Below are 23093 nucleotides of genomic sequence, written 5' to 3'. Positions count from 1 at the left end.
TCAGTATTTTTGGTCTATGGTGGTTGCAGAAGTGTTTTCCCCTTTTTCCTCAAAATTGGAGGTGGGGACAGGAAAAAAAGAAAATAACGAAAAAGGGACCCTGCAGAGTTGGATCCGACTCGCGTTAGAGGGATGGATCTGGCACCGCAGTGTTGCAGGGGAAGCGGCAGCGACCAAGCAGTTAAGTAGGGGAGGGGGTGGGGTGGTGGTGATAGGTACATTTTGGGTTGTTTGGCTGAAGTGCAAATCAATTTGCAGCGCAATTGCCTACGGTCTAGTCCGCCGCAAATAATTACACTTAGGTCAAACAACCCAGAACACCATTCAAGGCAGCTGGCCAGCGCACAATTTTCGCTACAGCTCAAGCCTGTGGAAATGCGCTGGTCACCTTTCAGAATAAGGTGACCTGCTCATTTCCAAAAATGGGTTGTCTAAAAATAGCATATCCTCCGTTCTTTTTTTAAATGCCCCATTTTTTGAGGAACTGGGTCAAAATCTACATTTAGAAAAAATAAAAAAATGGTTACACTATGAGAGAGAGGGAGAGTGATGGGTGAGACGTGAAGTGATAGGCAAGAAAGCAGAGGGAGAGCAGTGGGTCAGAGGAGGAAGCGCTGCACAAGAGAGCAGAGGATGCAGTGATGCGGTGGCCGAGGAATCTGAGAGCGAGCAGAGGTACAGAAAGTAGAGGGAGCATGTGGTCAGTGAACCAGAAAGCAGAGAGGAAGCGGTTGGCCAGAAAGAGGCAGTGATCTGCAGATTGTGAAAAAGGATGTGGGAAGAGTGCGATAGAATGGGAGAAAGGATGCAAGATGCAGAAGCAGCACAAAAGAATAAAGGACTGTATATTGCGGGAGGAATTGTAGAGTGTAAGGTGTGAGTTGGGAGTATGATTTGGAGTGTGGCAGGGGCTGGGCAGTGCAAATTGTGACTTGACAGTGTGACATAGCACGTGGGTATTTGTATGACAGAGTGAGAGGTTAAGGAATGCAAGTTGTGATGGAGAGTTGGTGAGATGTGTGTTGGTGAGAGAGGTGTGTGGGTGTTTGGGGGATTGGAGAACATAGAAGGGGAATATTTTCAGCATTATAACTGATAATGATCAATTTAGTTAATACTATTAAATAGGCATGAACATTAAACCAGAAATGTAGCCAAATCAAACACTGTTTTGCCAAGCCAGAGACATCTGGGACTCTTCCTATTAAATTAATACAAAAGATACATAATAATGATACCCTGGCTCTCTTGTAGCCTTGCACTCAGGCATTCAATATGTTTTCCTTTGACTGCAAGTATCATTCAGAGTTGTTTATATACTTTCATGTCCCAGCTCCTGCCCTGGCAGACACATTGGGATATAGCAGAATGTTCTATAGTATATATGTTGGTCCTCGGTGAAGCTCTGGCAGTTCCAGCTTTGCAGTGGAGAGGGGCATATGTACGCTTCATAAATACAGTTGAGGCAAAACTGTTTTTACTTATCTTTCTTCATACCTCACATTTTGCCTTTTCCATTACAAATACATGATACAAGTGCCAGAAAGTGAAAATAAAAACAACACTGAATGGCTAACTGCTCCTGACATGGGCTGCTTCAGCGCTATGCTTCTTCTTATTTCTGTCTCCCTCCTACCGTTCTGCATGCCCCATTCTGCCTACCCCACAATCTTCTTTCTTTCTCTGCCATTCTTCCGCCCAACTTGTCTCCCCCTTGCTTCTTCCTTCACTCTTCTCATTGTTGGCTTAAACCCCTTTTCTGAAAATATAGATAACACACGGCCTTCCCTGACATCACCACCTCTACTCTCAGGTAACTTGCAGGAGGAGAATGCCTAGCATGGGTTTGATTTGGTATACATGTTGGGTGTCCTGACCCACGTTTGAGCTATCATGCTGCAACATTTGGTGCTGTGGGCTTAGAAAATCCAAGATGACCAAAGAGCCCACATGTGCGCCAGAATCCAGGAGAACCATGCAGTTTGTGTGCACACCAAAATGGTTACCTAACTTGCCACCCACCAGTGTAAAGAAAGATCTTTGTTAACAAAATCCACTGTTACTGATGTCAAAAAGTTGCTGAAATCGTGGCTCATCGGACCACTTTAAAGATTCAACCCTTTTGTGGGGTTCCACATAACCATTTTACTGTAAGGAGCCCCATCAAAACAATGTTAAGCAAGGATTATTTACTACCATGTAAGAACCATTCCTGTTTGGAATGCATTCATCCAAGAAAGATCCCAAAAATGGATGCAGTACCAACAAAATCCTCAAGGCGGCGCTAGCGGTCTAAACTCTGACAGGAGAACTGAGTGCAGTTGCTGACAAAGGAATTTGACTCAGCTGACTTCAATGGCTGCATTTTAATCAAAAATTAGCCACCTGCTGTTCCCAGAGGTCAGAAGCCTGGGAAACCCTCTCACCTCAAGTGATTCACACCACAGCCCAGGATATCACATGGTCATAATAACCAAATGCAAAGTGACCCCCTGGTCTGCTGACCTAAGCCTCCCAGAGACCACACAATAGGCTCTTGCACTTGAATAGAATATGTTGATTTTGACTTTTTCCTGTCAACAAAGGCCTGCCTGCCAGCAGAGACATGTGACCACTGACCCACCCAAGTCTTGGAGGCGGACTCCAACACTCTGAGAACTGAATTGAAAGCACAATATATATTTTATAACAATACTGATAACTCTTTGTAATCAAATGACAGGAATGTATAACTTTGAAAGCCTTAATTTAAAAAATGTACATTCGATTCAAGCCCAAACTCCAATTTGTGTGATGTTCTGGGGCAAAACCACGCTATTTATTGACACCACATACTCTGTGTTTAAGCTAGAGATATGGGAATTTACTGGAGTAGGTATGGACAGCCTGTGTATATGTGTATAACTTTTAATGAAGAACCAAGGTTGCATAACCCACTGAAATCGAAAATAAGTTGCCATTTTTGAATGCAAGCCCTCAGGAAGAGCAGAGTTTGAACAGAGTATACGTCATGTGATATGTGATGGGTGCATGTAATTTTAAACAACTGTGTATCTGTGCAATATGTATTAGAATCAAATATAGATTTGTGGGCAAACTGACTAGGGTAGGATCCTCTGACCCATAAAACCTACAGCATCATTCTGACTCACATTTCCTTCCCCCAATCCCCAATGGGAGAGGGGAGAATTGGGCCAATGACAAGTAGAAAGGGGCAGGCTTAGCTAGGCCCAGGCACACACCCACTTTCAAAACACATAAAAAGTGGCTGCTGGGACAGGTAGAGACATTCAATTCCATTTGCTGCGGAGCAAGCTGACCGACGACTTCACATCCAGAGATCCTACACTTAGACTTCCAAGCTAAACAGAGACTACAGAACTTTGAACCAAGAAGGCCCACTGCAAGCAAAAGTATTTGTCAGCAGGCCCAAAAATCATTTGCAGACTATTCACAACCGGACCCGGCTGTTGATTCTGGCCTGAAACCCTGTGCCAGAAAGATCCAGAAGCAGTGGTGTACCCAGAGAAAGCAGAGCAGTATCCAGAACCAGAGGCCAGAGATCCAGAGTGACCCAGACCACTGTTAGCAGAACCAGAGAGCTGACCCAGATCACTGTGAAGTGCCGAGACCAGAACCGGAGTCCAGTCCAAAACCTGACCAGATCCGTGGCAAGGCCTATTTCAAAATATATAGTGAGTACCTAGCAGAACTGTGCAGAACCAATCTCTTAGTTAAAATAATCTAATCCAAACTATTTTAATCTAACCAGAAGTGCCTCCTAACTGTCACCTGTCATTTGTAAAGCTGCACCACTGTCATTTGTCAATTCTGCAGCTGCAAAGCTGTAACATGTCGCTTTGAACTTTTAAAATTTCAAATCCGAAAAACAACCTTCACAAAATCGTTCATAACTCCGTAACCGTTTGTGCTAGGAACTTGATTTAACTTTCCTCAGAAATCTCAGAATCTCAGATTTTCAACAAGCTTAGAACCGACTTGCTACTCCTTATACTTTTGCCGTAATCACGATTCACGCACTCGCAAATTTTGTCGCGATTTGCGTTTTGGTTAAAAATCCAGCCACGTGTAACCATCAGCAGTCATTTCTTTCCTTGCTAAAAAATCGTTTGCCTCTTAATCACCATCTCTGAATCATTGCTAAAGTGAGCCTGAACTCATCCCTAGTATCTCTCACTCACCCTGAACCTCCTAAAGGGAATTAAAAGCATTTTCAGCATATTTCTCACTGCATTGTCACCATATTCAAAGCATTTTGCCTGTGTTTCAAAACTCCTATCTGTTGTATAAGCTGCTGGGGGGGAATTGAACTGAATTCTATTTGATTGCATTCCTAAGAACTGTGTGCTCTCATCTTCATCCCCTTACATTGCATAAAGGGGGGGGGGTGAATTGTCCAAGAAAGTGATTACATTGTCTTTTGCTGAAATCCTATCAAGTTATTTTCTGTACTGCAATTTCATTCCACCTTGCATCTATTTGAAACCATAAAAGTATTGTTGCTATCTTATCCATCCTATACCCGCTCATCATTGATTATAAAGAAGTGTGCTAGTGCCAGACTATCCATTATTGATTACTGCTCAGATTAAGTGTGATATTCAATTATTAATTTATTATGAAGTGTGATATATATATATATTGTTCACATTCTCAAATAAACCTTTTAAACTTGCAAAACAGAACTACTTCTTGGCTCAGTGGGGTCAGGGGGATTCCAAGAGAGGGGTGTTATATTGGGGTAGTCATCCAGAACTCATGAACTGGACATAAAGATATATCAATAAGGGTTTCCATTCAGTATCCCAGACTAGGCATTGACTTAGCTGTAGTGTTGAATTGAATCCTCTTACATACACATTTCCTGCCTGCGGTAACCAGGTGATAAACATAGACTCGGACATACCCAATGTTAGTACCTTTCATTATTTTACATTGAAATGGACCCCAACCTTAGCTGTCTCACCCCCATCACTCTGACAATGGAAGCTTAATAGTCTTTCCTAAGTAGTGATTTATGAGTTTGCCTGCTGATTGCCTGATTATCCCAAGCGATAATGACCCCTCCCCCAGAGGTCTTTAAGGCTATCAGCACTTAGTGAACAGAAAACATACACCAGGTGTTGCCAGCCGGTAACCCTGTGCTGCACTCTAAATGGGATGTAATCCCGGGTACCTTTATGGCCAGTTTAGAACAGGGGTCTCCTCCCTGGAGGCCGCAGTCCAAATTGGTCAATGCAACAGAATAATTTAAGTGTGCAGATTTCACTAATAAACCAACAAATTCAATTGAATTCATGCATTCAGGATAATAACAGAAAAGTATTTCATCAAATTGATGTATGTGCATCTCATACACACGAGCAGTAAAGTTCCTTCTGCTCAATCACTCATCCTAAACACTCCTATATGTTCATGAGTGCCGACGCGTTTTGGATTTCTGCAAATCCATCTTCAGGGCAGGATGTGTTAAGTTTCATGATATTTTCAGAGCAAAAGCTTAAGGGATCTTCCTAGAGAGATGAAGATAGACTAATTAGCTCTAAGTCATGCATGAATTCAATTTAATTTCTTGGTTTGTTAGATTAGACTAGCAGCTTGGATATGACACTGTATTTAACTATATTGATGAATGCCTATTTTGTATTATTTTGTGTTTTGCACACTGACGCCTAATCAGTGTGTTGTTTTTGAATTTTGCTATAAATTAATATTTTGTTTACCTGTTCGACCGGTTTTTGCAGTCTTGTTGGTTCGGGACTGTGCTAAATCAGGGGGACAGGCTTATTTTCTGCACGGATGTGCATCACTTGATAATCATAAGGACCAGGTAAAGTGAGCCAGCCCCCCCCCCACCGGCCAGCTGTGATTGTCAGGAATTTTGAGGCTTGGGTGGACACCTGGGAAATTGGAATGTGGCCTGAAGCCCAGTTTCTTGTAAACAATCCTAGGAACAGTCCTAGACTGGGGAGTGTAGGGCTAATGAGGAGGCCAAACCCCCTGCAGGGGTAGGCACCGACTTCCACAGTTTGTCTGCATGTTTATCTGCTTTGAACAATGTGTGAACTTTGGACTCCATGGCATCTCCGAACTACTTCTGTCCGTCAAAGGGAAGCGTCAGAACACTGGTTTCTGGGTTCCTTCTACCTTCCAGTCCCGAAGACACAAATGACACCTTCCAGAGATAGTGTAACCCTGGGTCATGCAGTGCCATGGACTCCATCATAAAAAAGTCTGCCTTTGGATTTCCTCTTGGAGCAGTCCGTGCCATCATCCAGTAACTGTTTCAGTTTTTTAAAACCAACCAACACCATGTTCGCTGCATAGGACTCATGGTGTAAGAACGCATAGCTAAATGAGACCCCACATATGATTTCTTGGCCACTTTCCTGTCAACCGGATCCCTGACAGCTGCCTTCTTAGCCGACATGGAGGAACATCCAACCGGGCTAGCCCGAATTTCATCCACTTCCACCGCCATGGGCAGCTGGGATTACTCCCCTTTGAGAGGGTACAATTTTGCCATGAAGCGGAGCAGCCCTGGAAAAACCATGGCAGGCATCGCTATAGCCCAACAACTGGGACGCATATCCAAGGAGACCCTAGCCAGAAGCCCAAGAGAGCCCCCAGACTGCTTTCTCCTGCCCCGCCCTCCCCTACAAAGTAATGCAGTCGCTGAGCAGGAATACAAGAGGAAGGCCAATTTGTCCAGGTCCATCAAGGCCCTAGAGTAGAATGAGGAAGCCCTGTAGCTGGTCCCTTCCACAGACGCCAGAGACTCACCTGACACCCGGGTGGGGCACAAAACCCTGACCTCGGGAAGCAGCTGCGCTTGCGGCCGACGAACCCAGTAGCAGCATACTTCATGCAAAAGGACGCTGGTCAATCTCCTACCCCACAACACCACTGGGCAGTTTCCAACCGGGCAACATGCAGGCCCCACAGGGGAGCCACCAGACGAGGGCCACCAGCGGACGCTCTTCATGCCCCTCACTGAGAAGACCAAACATTCCGGCCGGAACAAAAGAAACTTTGTAGTTGTGGATAAGTGGGAGGGTATACCTCCTGAGAGGGGAGGAGCCAAGGAATGAAAGCTTGTAAAAGAGTCCCTGAGAGGGCGGCATACACTTATAGGTAAGTACTGGGACGAGGAAGAGGGAAGCAGAGCTAATAGTAAATCTATCACCCAGCCACATGCACAATGTTTTGTTTTCCTTAGGTACTATTATTTCAGAATTACTCACATAATGAGTGATGCTCCCGAATTCCTCGCAGGGCCGAACCATGCACAGGCGACTCTGGGTCTCGAGCTTGCAGTGGTGGTTCTTGTTTGTGACACGTAAGGATGTTCCCATTCCGCAGGTAGTAGAACAAGCACTCCATTCTGTGCTCCACTCCTCACAAGGGTAGAACAAAGATTGAGGGGGTACCTGTTGATACCTCAAATCTGTGAACAAAGGGAATCAAAACTTATTAGATTTTTCCAAAAATATATTTTACTGCTTTTTCAGAATTTAGTAGAATTTGACACAAACATCAGGAACTTTCCAATCTCGATACTTATACCCTTATATACGACAACCGTGTAGACTGCCTTTAAAATGTCACTTTCAATTCAGTCCTTTTTTGTGAATTCATAGACAAGTCTCAAATAATTCCCATAGCCCGGCTGGCTTCACAATTTTATTCCACTTAAAATAATAATTACTTCAACCAATTGCTTAAACAGGTGAATCCAATGTATCGTCCATGCTACACGTGAACAAGTAGCAGTACCGAATGTGCTAACTTGGTGTTTTGTGTTGGAAATAGCTCCCTCTGTTGTCGTAGTGTTGAATTGCTGCTGGGTAAGTTTCTGGGTCCTGTACACCTCCCCCATCTAACTGGATATTTTAGAGAGGAGATTGACTGGTGAATTATGGGCAAAGGGCAGTGGTCGAAATGAGCAGAAACGTCCAGTAGCGGTGTCCCACTACTTTATTGTTATCAGCTACACTACTTTTTGAAACTATTTTCACCATTCCGTAAGTGTTCTTTATGAAGTTGAAGCACACTTCTCCTCTTTTAACAGTTACATCTAAACTGAAATCTATTTCAACTCAATTGGCTGTGAACGAGCATGACTGCAACCCTCGACACGTTGCTCCTTTCCTTCCTACTCTGCCCCACGCTGGATTCACAATCCCACTCCTTTTTTCGTACGCTTCGATCACTGGCTATAGGGTATTACTGTATCAAAATTTTACAATGAAGGAACGCTGTAGTTACTTTGGTGTCCCATTACGTATCTAATGGAATTCACTTTAAAGGAAAAACTAAATGCAAACATATCGTGCAGGACTAAAGTATCCTGTTGACTGCACGAGCACAGCCCTCCAACCTTTCACCTCCAGTTCTAAGCACTCTGAAGCGCCTTCATGTTGCGTGCAGCACTGTACAAAACAGCACAGACATATAACACATGAATTAAATAGAAGGACGTAGACATTGATCAATAAACACGCAGCCCTATTTAATTTACAACATTATCCCGGAGCCCAGTGGCAAAGGGACAACGTTAGGAACGTATGTTTACAACTGGCAAGGAGTGCCGCTTAAGCTCTGCACCAACTATGATATGGCGTATAATAAAACAGCATACATTGTTAATAATAGCCGAACTGCAATTGGATTACTATAGTTTTTAGTGTTGGAATAATCAACTTTACATTTACACAGCAGCGGCATGTACATGCAGAACCCTGCCTGTGGACAGCATGTAGTGGGTTTCAGCTGCTTGAGCATTGGTTATGATGGGAGGAAAATGGACAGCTTGCTGCATGCGGTGCCTCACCGCATTCTTTGCAGCAGTTTTAGGAAGGACAAATCCTGCAGAGCCTCCTTCGGTGCCCCCAACACCGCCTCTTTCCTAAAATCCCATTAAAACTATCCTCTTACCCCACCTACCACAAAAGGTAGCAAAAAACTAACATTGGGGAAAATGGGCTTAACCAAATGCAGCAAAATGGTCATAGTGAGTTGGGTGAGTATCATGCTGCCAGCAGGGGCGTAAGGAGACCCATACATTCTGGGGGGACAGGGGACACCTTGGGACTTTGCTTTTTTTATTTATTGTGTTTTAATCAAAGAACTCGACTTTTCACAAAATTAAAAAGCGGTTCAGAGTACAAAATCCTTCAATTTGGCGTCTCACTTCAGAAGGCTCACTTCACGTAAAAATGTTACCACTTCCCAGGTCAAAAGGCTTTCATGGCCTGAGCATAGCTCGTCCCAAAAAGATTGGGTGTACTGTCCACCCACCATTGGGCGGGACTGCAGCAGAGGAGGGCGATGTAAAAGAGCAAGAATGGAAAGGGCTATGAGGATGGTGGGAGACTATAAATAACAGCAGTTCGGGGTGAGACAGAGTCGCAAACTGGGGGTGTCCGAAAAGCACACGGCCATGAATCTTTTTTTTAAGAGCATTGAAGGAGTCATCATCAGTGCCACTTAGGAGAACACAAAACAAGACTTGTAACATTAGGTCACAGAGTCCCAAATATGAGTTCTCATTTGGCCCCTGCAGGCCATCATCTTTCCTACTGCATTGGATGAGGCCATGGCAGAGGCGGAGTGATATTTGAAAGTACCTAAGCAGTGATCGGCCCGGGGACTAAGTCAAAAGCCGATAAATAATGCCAGGCAGCCAATGGGCTCCTCTTCATGCTCGTGAGTCATGCAAGTCATCCGCCCAACCCATGCCGTCCCGGCCTGCACTGCACCTGGGAGAGGGGCCAGCCAGTGGGCCACTTGACTTACCTTAGTACGGTAGTAGGCTGAGTGAAGTCTCTCAGGAGGTCGAGTCGGAGTGCTAAATGTCCTTCATCAGCTGTAATCCTTTTTGGCCCGGGAAGCGCTCATTAGGGCAGTATCAAGCTCGGACTGGCCTATAGGGTAATAGGCCCATGGCCGATGCAAAATGCTGGTGTGGGCCAGCTTTATGGCCGATATGGGCCAGTTTGATGAATTACTTAACTATGCGGCTAGTAGTTTTGACCAGTGTTGCTGAAGAAATATTCTTTAAAATGCACAATTTGCATCACATTTTATCAAAAAACTCCCCCTTGGGTACTATTCAAACAGTGTCAAAAAAGGAATTAATTTCCATTTGCAACTGTGGCCCACGTTTCCATTGGTGCGACCATGGGCAGTTCCTAACCAATGCTGACAAAAAACAAAAACAGAGTTAGTTTAGAATCACCTTCAAGTGCACTTCTTCAGAGACCCCCAAGAGCATTGCACGTCACTGCTCCTGCATTGTGCACTACTCCTACACTTATTGGGTAACTCTCCCCCTTATTGCACCCCAGCACGCCCACTTTGATGGACTGTTACTTTATCCACCATTGCACAAAGAGACATTAATTTAACACTGAAAAGCAAACACGCTATGCATTTTTTTTTTAAAGATAAGGTTGATGGGTTTCTCTACAATGGTTACAGCCAAAAGGTTAGTGACTACACAATGATTATTGTGTAATGTGCCCCGTCTTGACTAGAGGCTGTTCTCCTCGAGGTTTGTGCTCAACACAATGCGGTGCCTTAATAGTAAGGGAGGCTTCCTTTGCCTCATTCCCATTTAAACCAGAGATGCAGGCCTCACTACTGACAACGTGTTCATAAGAAAGGGCTTCCTTAGTCATAGTTCTGATGGTGCAAGCCACCTTCTCTGTGCTCGCTATGATCGTTCAACATATGTATGTGGGTCCCTTGGCGATTAGTCCAGGTATAATGATTTAACTTACATGTTACAACGTTCAAGCACCTCAAACCTGGCTTTGGAGCCTCCAAAGCAAGGTTTGAGGTGCTTGAACGTTGTAAGGTTTCAATCCTGCAAGTGGGATGTTGGATTGGCATAACGGCCAGCATGATATACACATGAAAATCGATACCATGCTAAAGCATTGTGTAATCTTGGCATACAAACAATGTGGTGACAGCCGGAACTCTTTATATCTACCGGGGGCGTGGCTAAAGGGCCATGGAATAGGAGGGGTTTTCCTGTGGCTCCTGCCGATCCTACACGGTCCATGCACGAAAATGTGTCTAAACTGAACTATTTTGCCTGAAGTTGAATCAGTTGCTGTGTGAAAACGTGAGGAACAGAAGGTGTCAACTTAAGCAAGAATCCGTTACACGGCTGGTAGACTGGAGGCAGGAAAAGTCCAGCAGCGCCCCGAAGAAGTCGCAACAAGATGACGACTTGCTCAGAACAAAGGATTCTATTGTGGGAAGCGTGAGCCAGTAGTGTTTGCCGAGCTACATTGTGGCAACATGCTTGGTGGTCTGGGAGCAACGCTGCACCTACATATGACTGCAGGAGGGAGGAGCCAGCAGAACTGAACAATACTGAGGTCAGCGCAGAGAATATTAGAGCGAGAAGAGGACTGGAATTAGGAGCGGCTGTGCCGAGGAACGCCACGGCTCCACTCACTCGGGCACAGAAGACACCGCAGTGAAGGAGGGGAGGCATGCGCCATGTCTAGAGACAGCACCGGTCTGAGCAACACACCGTAGGAGACAAGAGAGGACGGTGCGCACTCCGGATGCATGCATGGTAATGCTGCCGAGGGACTAACATACCACAGAGGGCAGGTATGAATTCACACAGTCGGCAAGTCACCATCGAGGATGCGGCACAGAGCAGACCCCCACAGACAAGACCTGCAGTGGTGGACCGCAACGTGGGATGCAACAGCAACGAACGCGAAGATACACGGCTCAGTCTTTCACATGGAAGACACTGACATCAAAGCCGTAGCGGGGAACGGTCGATAACAGAGGAACTGGAAAGCAGCACAACACGGGTGGGATCTCCAAAGGAGAAAGTAGCAAACTGCCCAAAACGTAGAAGAGGAGTATTGCTGGTGATGGTCCCGCTTGCAGCGGACCGAGTAAAGGCAACCCGGGGGGCTGTGCCACAATAGGAGAAGCGCACCCAAAATGGCCGCTTCAGGACAAAGAACCTAGCTGAAACTAGCTCTGTGGGAATAAAGTGAGACGGAACCATTACAAAGCAAGGAGTGGTGGAAACGGGGACCGCATGATGCAAAGGGCGCCCATACAAGCAAGGGGCCGGTGCTAACCATACGAGCCTGGGGAGTACAATGAAGAACAAGCGCCCCTGAAAAAGACGCAGTACTGGTGCGACTTGGAACGCCGAGGAACCCACACACGCACAGACAGGGGAAGGTTAGAGCCCCACAAGCAACGCGGCGGCCAAGCACCAGGAACAGTAGCAGTCCCATGGTGCGCCGCACCAGGGCCAGAAGCGAAGGAGAATCCAGGCGGATGCGCATAGAAACACAAGCTACACCCTGTAGCAGAGAAGGTCAACACCACATCTGCCACAAATGGCCGATGCAACATAAGAGAGCGCACGGCCACCAGGGGAGCCCAGACACAGGGATAAGGCCTCCCAGCCCCAGCAAAAGGCACAAAAACGGGACACACTGCAAGGTGCCTGGGGCACGAGGAAGCCCCCCTGAGAGAAGTTGAAGCAAAAGTGTGCAAAATAGCAGACCTGCAACCCGACAGGATGCTGGGGGTCAGAGGCAGGTACTGAAAGGGGGAGCCCCACTCTCTGAAGGGAACACAATCCCACTCCGAGGGGATAAGCAGCACAGACTGAGGAGCCAACACAAGGGCTCCCTCAGGCAGGAGCCACTGCACCAGGGTGACAAGCGCTGCGGACAAAGTCACAGATCCTGGGAGAGTGGACCAACACGACCACCAGCTCCGGGCTCGCACACAACAAACAGTAACCAGCACAACCACTAGTGGGAGACAAGGAAGGGCCTGAGCCCCACTGGAGCGCAGAAGACGGCTACTGTACAACAAGGCCTGAACACCTTTACAGACACTCCGGCCGATACGTGCATAACCACAGGCCCCTTGGACCAAAAGTCAAGAGGTGAGGAGCCAGCACAGAACACACAACTGACACCCAGATTCCAGGGAACGGAGAAGGCCAACCACCAGCCACTGAAATGGCATCTAAACCTCTTAAATCAAAAGGGAAGCAGCCCACCATGGAAGAATACGCCAGGACATCCCAAACTACGGAGGGCACTGGCAACAAAGAGAGGGGCCCACAGACAGATACAGGGCCGACAAGGAGTGAAAGACAGATCCTGGAGGCAATAGCAGACTTAAAGGTCACATGGGAAACCAAATTGGAAGCAGCCATGGCAAACCTCAAGACGTTTCTTGAGTTTAAGATCAATGCAGTACAAGTGGATGTAAACCTACTGCGGCAAGACGTCAGAGCAATAGCCGAACGCACCGGGGAGCTGGAAAAAGAGGTCCAATCGAACACAGGGCGGAGGAGGCCGAAGGACGGGTCAGAAGGAACAATGTACCTATAATAGGGCTCCCTGAAGGCGAGGAAGGATCAAACCCCACGGACTACATAGAAAACATGTTGCTACAAGCGATCGAAGGATGGGTGCTCACCCAAGGATTCGTGGGTGAGAGAGCCCACCATGCACTGACACGGGGACCAGCCCCGGGTGCACCACCGAGGCCAATCATCGCCAAAATACTAAACTACCGAGATAGGGAGAGAATCCTCGAATACTTTTTTCGCAAAGGGAGCACAATAAGGAGAGCATTGGCGACTATAACAGCGTACCCGGACTTCACACTTCCTGCAAAACTGAAAGTCTTTGATAAAAACAAGGCAATATTCTTCGAGACACCAGAAGAAGCTATGGACTGGCTGGATGCACAGGAACCACAAGAGAGCAGAGACGAGAAGTGAAGCAGTGGCCCTGAACACTGAGGTGCTGTATACATAATGACAATGGGACTTGAATATAGCGCTGTACTAGGTGGAGAGTAGCCAGGACGTACATGCGGCGGGCAAAAAACATAGAAGCTAAATGCGGGAGGCACATAGAACGCGACTCATCAGATAGACTAGTTAGGTTGCTAGTAAAGTGACAACCTCCTGCTGGGTTCCTAGCACCGATAAACAGGGCAGGACTAGATGAGGGAAGGCCTGAGATCCAGGGATGGAGCTGGGCTAAATTTGGGGACCGGAGGGAGGTGGGAGGGGGAAACGTTGGGGCGTTTGCAGTGCAAACAGTTGGGGTTGTAGTAGCAATAGTTGGGGAACAAGCTTACACCAATGTGCCTCTGCGCATGACTTACGCCAAGTATACTTGGACTAAAGGACAAGGAGGGAGGGAGGAGGGACAGGAAATGGAGAACAATGGGAGACCTTAAAATTATAACCTGGAATGTCAGAGGACTAAACAGCTACCTGAAAAGGAATAAGGTAATGATGTACTTGAGAAGGCAAAAAGTGGATATTGCCTTACTGCAAGAGACCCACCTCACCAAAGTGAAACTAGAGGTGGTAAAGAAAATGTGGAGAGGGACCACCATAGGAGCAACATACTCGGCATATGCCAGAGGGGTAATCATTTGAGTGGTCCCACACATGCCCTTCCAGATGCTACAGGCCATGGTGGAACCGGATGGGAGAATGGCAGTGATCTGGGGGACACTATATAGCAAAATCAGTCCCTACATAGGGGGTGCAGTTATATGGGGTGGGGATTTCAACTATACGCTGAACCCCAAGATGGACAAGTCAGATACAAAACTAGACAAGCCCACCCCGCAGCGAAAACGCTACAAGCCCTGTTGAGAGACTTTGGTCTGAAGGACATATGGAGGCAGCAACACCCGAATGATAGGCATTATTCACACTATACCTCCCCACACAACCTGTGCATGGGATTGGACTACATGTTCGCAACACCAGAACTTGTCAGGGAAATGACGGGTTCAGAATATAAGCGAGAATATTATCGGACCATTCCCCATTGGTCCTGACGTGGCAACACCAGCTCCTAGAGCCAGGATTCCAACATGGAGGCTTAGAGCTGAGGCATTGAAGGACGCCGCGTTCCGTGAGGACCTAAGGGAGGAGATAATTGGGCATTTCGAAAATAACACAGGAAGCATAGAGTCAGAGGGAACCTTATGGGAGGCCTTTAAGGTGGTAGTGAGAGGGGCGGCTATATCTAAATCTAGAGGGCTCCAAGGGGGAATAGAGCGAGAGTTGCAGGAGGTGGAAAGGACACTAGAAATAATCATGAAAAGAGAGGGCACACCGCAGGAAGATGCTGAACAGGTGTGCCTGTTACAGCAGGCTTGTGGTGGGCTCTGGGAGAGGCTATACAATCTGAATTATAAGAAATACACTGAAAGGCAACATGCAGGGGCAGACAAACCGGGGAGGCTGCTCGCATGGCTATACAAGAATGAGACACCAAGATCAGCAATAAGGTAGATAACGGGAGAAGCGGGTCAGGTCTGGAACACCCAGGAGAGTATGAACGAGGGATTCCTTAGATTTTAACAACGTTTCTATGAAGATGCAGGGGAGGTTGCAGAGCAGGAGAATCAGGAGACGCTGGAAGATATAGGACTTCCAAAATTGAATGATGAAGACAGGGAGAGCCTAAACGCCCCAATCACGAGCAAAGCCCCGGGAACAAACGGGCTCCCTAGTGAATTCTATAAAACATATAGACAAGAAGTGCTCCCCCCACTATTGGCAATGCTAAATGAGGCCTTTGAGAGAGGAAGACTTCTGGAATCCCTGAGGGAGGCAGTAATTATTCCATTCCTCAAACCCAACAAGCCAAGCACGGAAAGGGGGTCATACAGACCCCTATCCTTGCTAAACCAAGACAGCAAAATTCTCACGGCCGTGCTGGCTTATAGACTGAAGAGGGTAATAAAACAAATTTATACACCCCGATCAAACCAGATATGTCCCAGGTAGAAGTATATCCGATAACCACAGGAGGCTCCACCATATTATAGAACAGGCAGAGGAGGACCCAAGCGAAATAGCTATAGTCTCATTAGGTGCAGTCAAAGCCTTCGACTACGTAAGGTGGCCTTGGAGGATGGCGGCTCTGAAAAAATGAAGGATGGGACCCAGGTACATGAGGTGGGTAAAAATAGTGTATAGCTCCCCAACAGCCAGGGTCAAAACGGGAGCGATAATTTCAGACAAATGGCAACTTAGCAGAGGCACGAGACAGGGCTGTCCATGGTCCCTGATGCTGTACATACTTTCACTGGAACCATTAGCGATCTATCTGAGGCAGCAGTACAAGGAAATAGGGGTCCACACCAAGGGGGGACCGCACTTGATATCATTGTATGCAGATGCTATGCTACTATACCTGCGGTACCCAGAGGAAAACTTACTATACATCCTGGAGGTGATGGAGTGGTACGCGGCCCTTTCTGGCATAACAGTGAACCCCATAAAATCATGCATGTTCCCCCTGGGGAGCTACAGAGGAGTCCCACAGGAGAATTTACCCATGTTGCAGATAGCCTGGCAGACAAAAATATTTAGAAACCTGGGGATTCACATATATCACACGGTCACAGACAAGCATAAATATAACACGGAGAGGGCAGTGGAAGGTATCAAAAATAGTATGGGGTTCTGGGCAAAACTCCCCCTAGCCATGGTAGGAAGGGCGGACTTGCTCAAGATGGTGGTCTTACCTAGGCTGCTACACTCCTTCGCCAATATCCCATAAATGGTGCCCAAACGCTTCTTTAGTAAACTCCAAAGTTTATGTAGAGGTTTCCTGTAGCATAATTCCAGAAACAGAGTAGCCCTATGGAAACGACAGAATATGTACCACAGAGGGGGCATACACCTGCCAAATTTCGAGATATACCACTTGGCAGGGCAGCTACAATATGTTGCCAGGTGGCTGTCGGAAGATGAGACGGCAGAATCTAGACTGCTGCGGGGAGAATGCGACCCTTATTTCCTAAAAGAACGAGTATGGCTACCCAAAAAAGCTATGGGAAACTCGACCCCATGCTCCCCGCAGGTGCCACTTGTGGCGCTATGTGGGGAGGATGAGCAACTGAGGAAAGGGATCCACAAACACTGGGAGCCGGTAGGCCTAGCAACCCTGGGAGATATATGACAAGAGGGGAATGCACTGGACTTCCGAAGGATAACGGAGGAAACCGGGGTACATACCGGGCAATATATCACATAAACCAGAATAACCAAACGGGTGAAGGAAACGTGGTCCGAAACAGCACTAGCAGAACAACTTGACACCACCATAGAAATGATGTATGTTATCTCGGAGGGAGGGCACGAAATATCCCGGATATATGAACTGTTGATGACTAGGGTGGGTAAGGAGTTGCCCCAACTAAGACGGGATTGGGAGCAGGAAGCGGGAGAACCCATGCAAGATGGGCAGTGGGCAAGAGCCCAGAGATACCATAACAAGGTGTCTATGAATGCAAATCTGCAGCAGATTCAGCTATATGTCACCAACAGGGCATATATGACCCCCCAAAGGATCGCCAGATTTGGGAGCGCAGGAGTACAAAAATGCCCCAAGTGCGGGGAGGTGGATGCCGGGGTAAAATTCACATGTTCCTGCCATGTCTGGAGGTGGGCAAATTTTGGGAGAAAGTCAAGCTACGACTATCGGAAAAGGGAATTAGGCTAGATGTGGCATCCATATGGGCATGCATGCTGCGGGGATTTACCAGACCACGTAACTTGAAACATGTTTGCAAACTCAAGGACCTGGCCTACATTCTGGCCAAAAGGAGAATAGCCATGGGCTGGAAAGCAGTGCATAGATCTAGACTAGAGGTATGGTGGAACGATCTCGTAAAATGGGCAGATGCCGAGACTGTAGCATGGTATGAGGCAGCCAGCAAAGGGGAGGATGAGGAAGTGGGACCTCTGATAGCATGGAGACAAATGGTAGCCACATTGTCGAGACCCTCCCATGACAATTCTAGCAAACATGATACATCTGAGAATGGTGAAGGGGATTAACCCCAACAGAAAGGAAATTTGAGAAAATGAGGTGGAAGCTTGAGTTAAAGGGGGGTGTGGGGGGAAGACAGTAATTAATAACATGCATATGTACGCTAAAAAGCTTGTGCCTAAAATGTCGGGTGTGACCGTTAAGTTTTGATTGTTGGAAAATTAATAAAAAGTCCAAAAAAAACAAACAACTCTGTATATCTACCTAGCCATGCAGTGCCTCTAGAGTAGCATTACACAGAATGTAACACACGCACTCATGCTTCTTAGTATACTGAAAGATGCATCACCAATGTTCGCATTATCTAGGCTTAATGTCACCCTTTCCAACACATTTCCCCAAACTGGAGATCATCGTAGTGAAAAGAAATCCTGTTTATTATTTGTACGAGAAGGAACCAGGGACATGCAAAACCTTTGCTAGTCTGAAGCACACAGGTGAACTTTGACTTGAAAGTGATGGCTTTAACAGAGGCACCTAAAGAAAGATAATGTTCATTGTTGTGAAGGGGGCGGGGTTCCATCAAACAAACTGGAACAACGCAAATTGCATCTATCAACATGTTATCTTGTCATTATAATTACCAACAACATTATTTTTTGTAGGTGTACCAGGTTCAAATGTGTACTTAAAATCAAGCGACTCACCGTCTCCTTTTCCACGACCTAATCACTACAACCACTGTGTCTTTTATGATCCTTGGCGTGCACTTACACAAGAACGTATATTCACAGTCTGTTCATTTATAATACTGCAAAATGAGATGGTGCCTGATTTGAATGTCCACAAAACGCTCTTCTTTGCTTGGTTCCGTAAATCAAGGAGCAAAAACTTGTGCTAGGGCCTCTTTACCCCCACCGTTGGGTAGAAGCAGCAGAAGAGACGGTCATGTCTTGCCGTTAAACCTTGCCAGCATCCACTGCTGACTAGTAGCGCTGTTCCGGTGTTCAACCTTTTTTTTTTTTTTAAATAGATTTTTATTGATTTTTCACCACAAACAACAATACAAACCAAACAGCAGTGCAATAAACATTATTCCAATAAACATTTAACCATTAGTGCGCACTACTCCCCTGATCCCTCCCCCCTCGCGAGCCATTTTCCATGTCTTGTTCCGCTTCTGTAGCACATGAGCGAGCATCGTCATCATCTGGATCTCCCAAAACCCCTGTCCCGAATATGCAGGATATCAATGTCTTCCATGCCATCAAAGAGCCCAGTTCCTCCTCCCAAGACATACAACTCGCCTCTTGCCACACCGCTGTCTCAGCCTCCGCCCATTTCTGTAGGTCATTCCACCACACCTCAACCCGTGGCTTGCTACATTTTTTCCAGCCCATGGCTATTCGTCGTTTGGCCAGCACATACGCTAAGTCTTTCAGTTTGCTTACATGTTTCTGCTGCCGAGGTCTGGGAAACCCACCCAGAAGGCATGCCCAGGCGGTGTCTATGGCAAACGTGACCCCTCTCTCTCTCAGCTTGCGCGCCGCCTCCCTCCAGAACCCCTCAATCACTGGGCACGCCCAAAACATATGCGTCATGTCCGCATTTTCCTCGCCGCATTTGGGGCACGCCTGTCTGCCTGCATTCCGAAATTTGGATATCCTCAGAGGGGTCATGTACGCTCTGTGCGTGATGTACAGTTGTATTTGCTGCAGTCTGGCATTTCGAGACACTTTCCTGTGGTACCCCAAAGCCCGTTCCCACATCCCATCTCCCATTTCGATCCCCACCTCACTCTCCCATTCCAATCGTAAGCATGTCAGTTCCTTCCCAACTTTCAACATCACCATCTCATACAGCCTAGAAATTTCATGTCCTCCTTCCGTTGTATCATATATCCCCGCCATCGTAACCTCCGATTCATCTGCCATGATATTCTCAGGCCACAGTTCCCGAATTTTCTTCCCCAATCTGTGGTATGTAACATATTGGCCTTCGTGCAATCCAATCTCCTCGCTAAGTTCCACAAACCCCTTAATAGCACCCTCCTGCCACACATCGCCCAATGTCACCAACCCCACCGATTCCCAGTAAGTCCTAATAATCTCCCTCAGCTGTCCATCCACCCCCGCCAGGGCAACCAGTGGAATTTGCGGAGAACACGGAAGTGGGTCACCCATCATTGTACATGCCCGTCTCCACACCTTCCACCCCAGCTTCACCATCGCCGGGTACCTTCTCGTGACAGCCTCGGGCAACCAAATGACCTCCTTCAAGAAAAATGGGGCACAATCTTGCCCGAATAGTCTGAGTTCTGGGGTCTCTTCGTCGGACAGCCATTTAGACACAAACTGTAGTTGGCTCGCTATGTAATACGCCTCAAAGTTTGGGAGTTTGACTCCCCCTTTTTCATGAAAGTTCTGTAACTTCCAGAGCGCTACTCTATTACGAGTACCATGCCACAGAAACTCTCTGCAAACCCCATTTATTTTAGCGAAAAAACCCCTAGGGATCATGTATGGGATGTTGCTAAAGTAATGTAGCAGCCTAGGCAGAACTACCATCTTGATCATCGCCCCACGCCCCATCATCGCTAGGGGCAACCTCTGCCAAAAGCTCATACATGTGCGTATCTTCTCAACAGCCATCTCTGTATTATGCTTGTATTCTTCCTCAACCGTGTGGTAGATATCTATTCCCAGGTAACGGAATGTATTGACTGACCAGGGCACCTGGAGCACCGGCAACCGCTCCGTGGGAACACCCCTATAACAGCCCAGCGGGAAGATGTACGATTTCTGGGGGTTGACCGCTATGCCCGACAACCTCGCATATCTCCCCATCACGTCCAGGATATATTGTAAATTCTCCTCCGGATGACTCAAGTACAATAACAAGTCGTCCGCATACAGGGATATCAGCTGGTTTTCTCCCCCCACCTCAATGCCCACGCTATCATACTGCTGCCGCAAGTACAGTGCCAGAGGCTCCAGGGCCAGGATGTACAACATCGGGGACCAAGGACACCCCTGTCTAGTGCCTCTACTAAGCTGCCATCTCTCGGATATAATCATGCCCGTCCGCACTCTAGCCAGCGGAGCGCTGTACAGCAGCTCCGCCCATCTAATATATCCTGGTCCCAGTCCGTATTCTCTCAAGGCCGCCAGCAGCCACTTCCAATTAACCGAGTCGAAGGCTTTAACAGCGTCCAACGACACTATCACCATTTCCCCATCACTGTCAGATCCCATTTCAATCACCCGGTGGAGTCGTCTATGGTTTTGGGCAATGTTTCTCCCCGGGACATATCCCGTTTGGTCTGGGTGTACCAGTTTGCCTATCACCCTTCGCAGTCTGTTGGCCAGGACAGCCGTTAGTATTTTGCTGTCCTGATTCAGCATAGATATTGGTCTGTACGACCCACAACTATGCCCGGGTTTATTAGGCTTAGGGAGCGGTATAATAGTCGCTTCCCTGAGCGATTCCGGCAACCTCCCCTTCTCGAACGCCTCATTAAGCATATCAAGCATCGGGGGGAGTACTTCCGCTCCAAAAGTTTTATAAAATTCACTGGGCAGGCCGTCCGTTCCTGGGGTCTTGCTAGTGGGTAGCTGCCGGACGACCGCCTCCAACTCCTCTAGTGTTATTGGGGCATCTAGTTCCTCTCTCTCCTCCGTGCTCAACCTGGGCAGCCCGATATCTTGCAGGGTCTCCAACATTTCCTCCCGGTCGCCGCCACCCGGATCCCCGTACAATGCTTTGTAGTAATTTACGAATTCCTCATTGACACCCTCCTGGGTATCTATCTGCTCCCCATCCTCTCTAATTATTGTCCTAATCGGGGGCCTCGGGGTTTCTCTTTTATATAACCATGCCAAAAGACGACCCGTTTTATCTCCTCCCGCATGTTGCCTTTCAATATACTTTTTGTAATTTAGATTACAGAGCCTCCCCCAATGTTCTGTACACTGCTGCTGCAGTTTAAGCACCAGTTCGTCATCTATATGCTCGCTCTTCAGCACCTTTTCCAGCTCTCTCTCCGCCTTCTGTAAATCGACCAGGGCCCCATTCTGCAAACCTTTCGATTTAGCAATCGCCACCCCGCGTACCACAACCTTAAAGGCCTCCCACAGAGTTCCCGCCGAGTCAACGCTGCCAGTGTTGGTATCGAAATAGCTAACTATTTCCTCCCGCATGTCTTCCCTGAAGGCCTGGTCTTTAAGCGCCTCTGCGCGCAGGCGCCACGTCGGGATCCGCGCTCTGGGGCGGCCATATTGCCATCCCACCACCATAGGCGAGTGGTCCGAGAGGACCCTCGCTCTATATTCCGCACTAGACACATCCCCCAAGACGTCCGACGTGGCAAAAATATAGTCTAGCCTAGTGTGCAACCGCTGCGGGGCCGAGTAATGCGAGTACTGTCTCTCAGTGGGGTGCTTAGTCCTCCACACGTCATCGAGCTCAAAGTCCCGCAGCAGTGTCCGCAGCACCCGGGCCGCCGGGGCGGGCCTAATCACCTTATCGTCGGATCTATCCATCCCCGGGTCCAACACACAGTTAAAATCCCCTCCCCAGAACACCACACTCCCCACACACCAACTCAAGTTGGCACTCATGGTCCGGAAGTACTCTGCCGTGCCCTGGTTCGGGGCATACGTGTTCACTACACACATCTCTCTGTTCTCGACTACTCCTCTCACCATAGCCAGACGACCCTCAGTATCCACACGTTCCTGCTGCAGTTGAAACGGGACATGTGGCGCCACCCAGATCAGCACGCCTCTAGCATAAGCTGAGTACGCGGATCCTACCACCGTTCCCCCCCACTTTTTCTTCACCAGCTCTAATTTGTCTCGGGTCAAATGCGTCTCTTGCAGTAATGCGACGTCTATCTTTTGTCGCCTCAAGTACAACATAACTTTGTTCCGTTTAAGGTAGCTATTGAGGCCCCTGACGTTCCATGTTAACAATTTAAGCTCCCCCATGATGTACTGATATCTTGCACTCTCCCCCCCGACCATCCCTGTTCGTTCATGCTATCCAGAAGTCTCATCCAAAATCTTCCCTCAGGGCTCGCGATCCCATTCAAACCTCCCAACACTATGTACACCCCAACTGCCCCCTTCCGGTGTTCAACCTTAATCCAATAGCCACCAAGACGCTAGCAGCTCTCAGGGACCAGCCCGTCGCCTGCATATACACGCAGTATTCCGAGTTCTGCTTTGACACAGAGGT

General features: G+C 47.6%; 1 protein-coding gene across 1 annotated transcript in view; it reads right to left on the bottom strand.

Moving 5' to 3' along the window:
* The window catches only part of CCN5 (cellular communication network factor 5), a 200635-nt gene that overhangs the window by 23862 nt on the left and 153680 nt on the right, over positions 1–23093 (bottom strand). Inside the window, exon 4 of the mRNA XM_069651343.1 lies at positions 7266–7468. Within this exon, the coding sequence (XP_069507444.1) occupies positions 7266–7468 (203 nt within the window). The remainder of the gene's footprint in view (positions 1–7265; positions 7469–23093) is intronic.

This window comes from Ambystoma mexicanum, chromosome 3p (genome assembly GCF_040938575.1).
Source record: "Ambystoma mexicanum isolate Mex_15411 chromosome 3p, UKY_AmexF1_1, whole genome shotgun sequence".
NCBI lineage: Eukaryota > Metazoa > Chordata > Amphibia > Caudata > Ambystomatidae > Ambystoma > Ambystoma mexicanum.
This window is presented reverse-complemented; position numbering and strand designations above follow the sequence as displayed.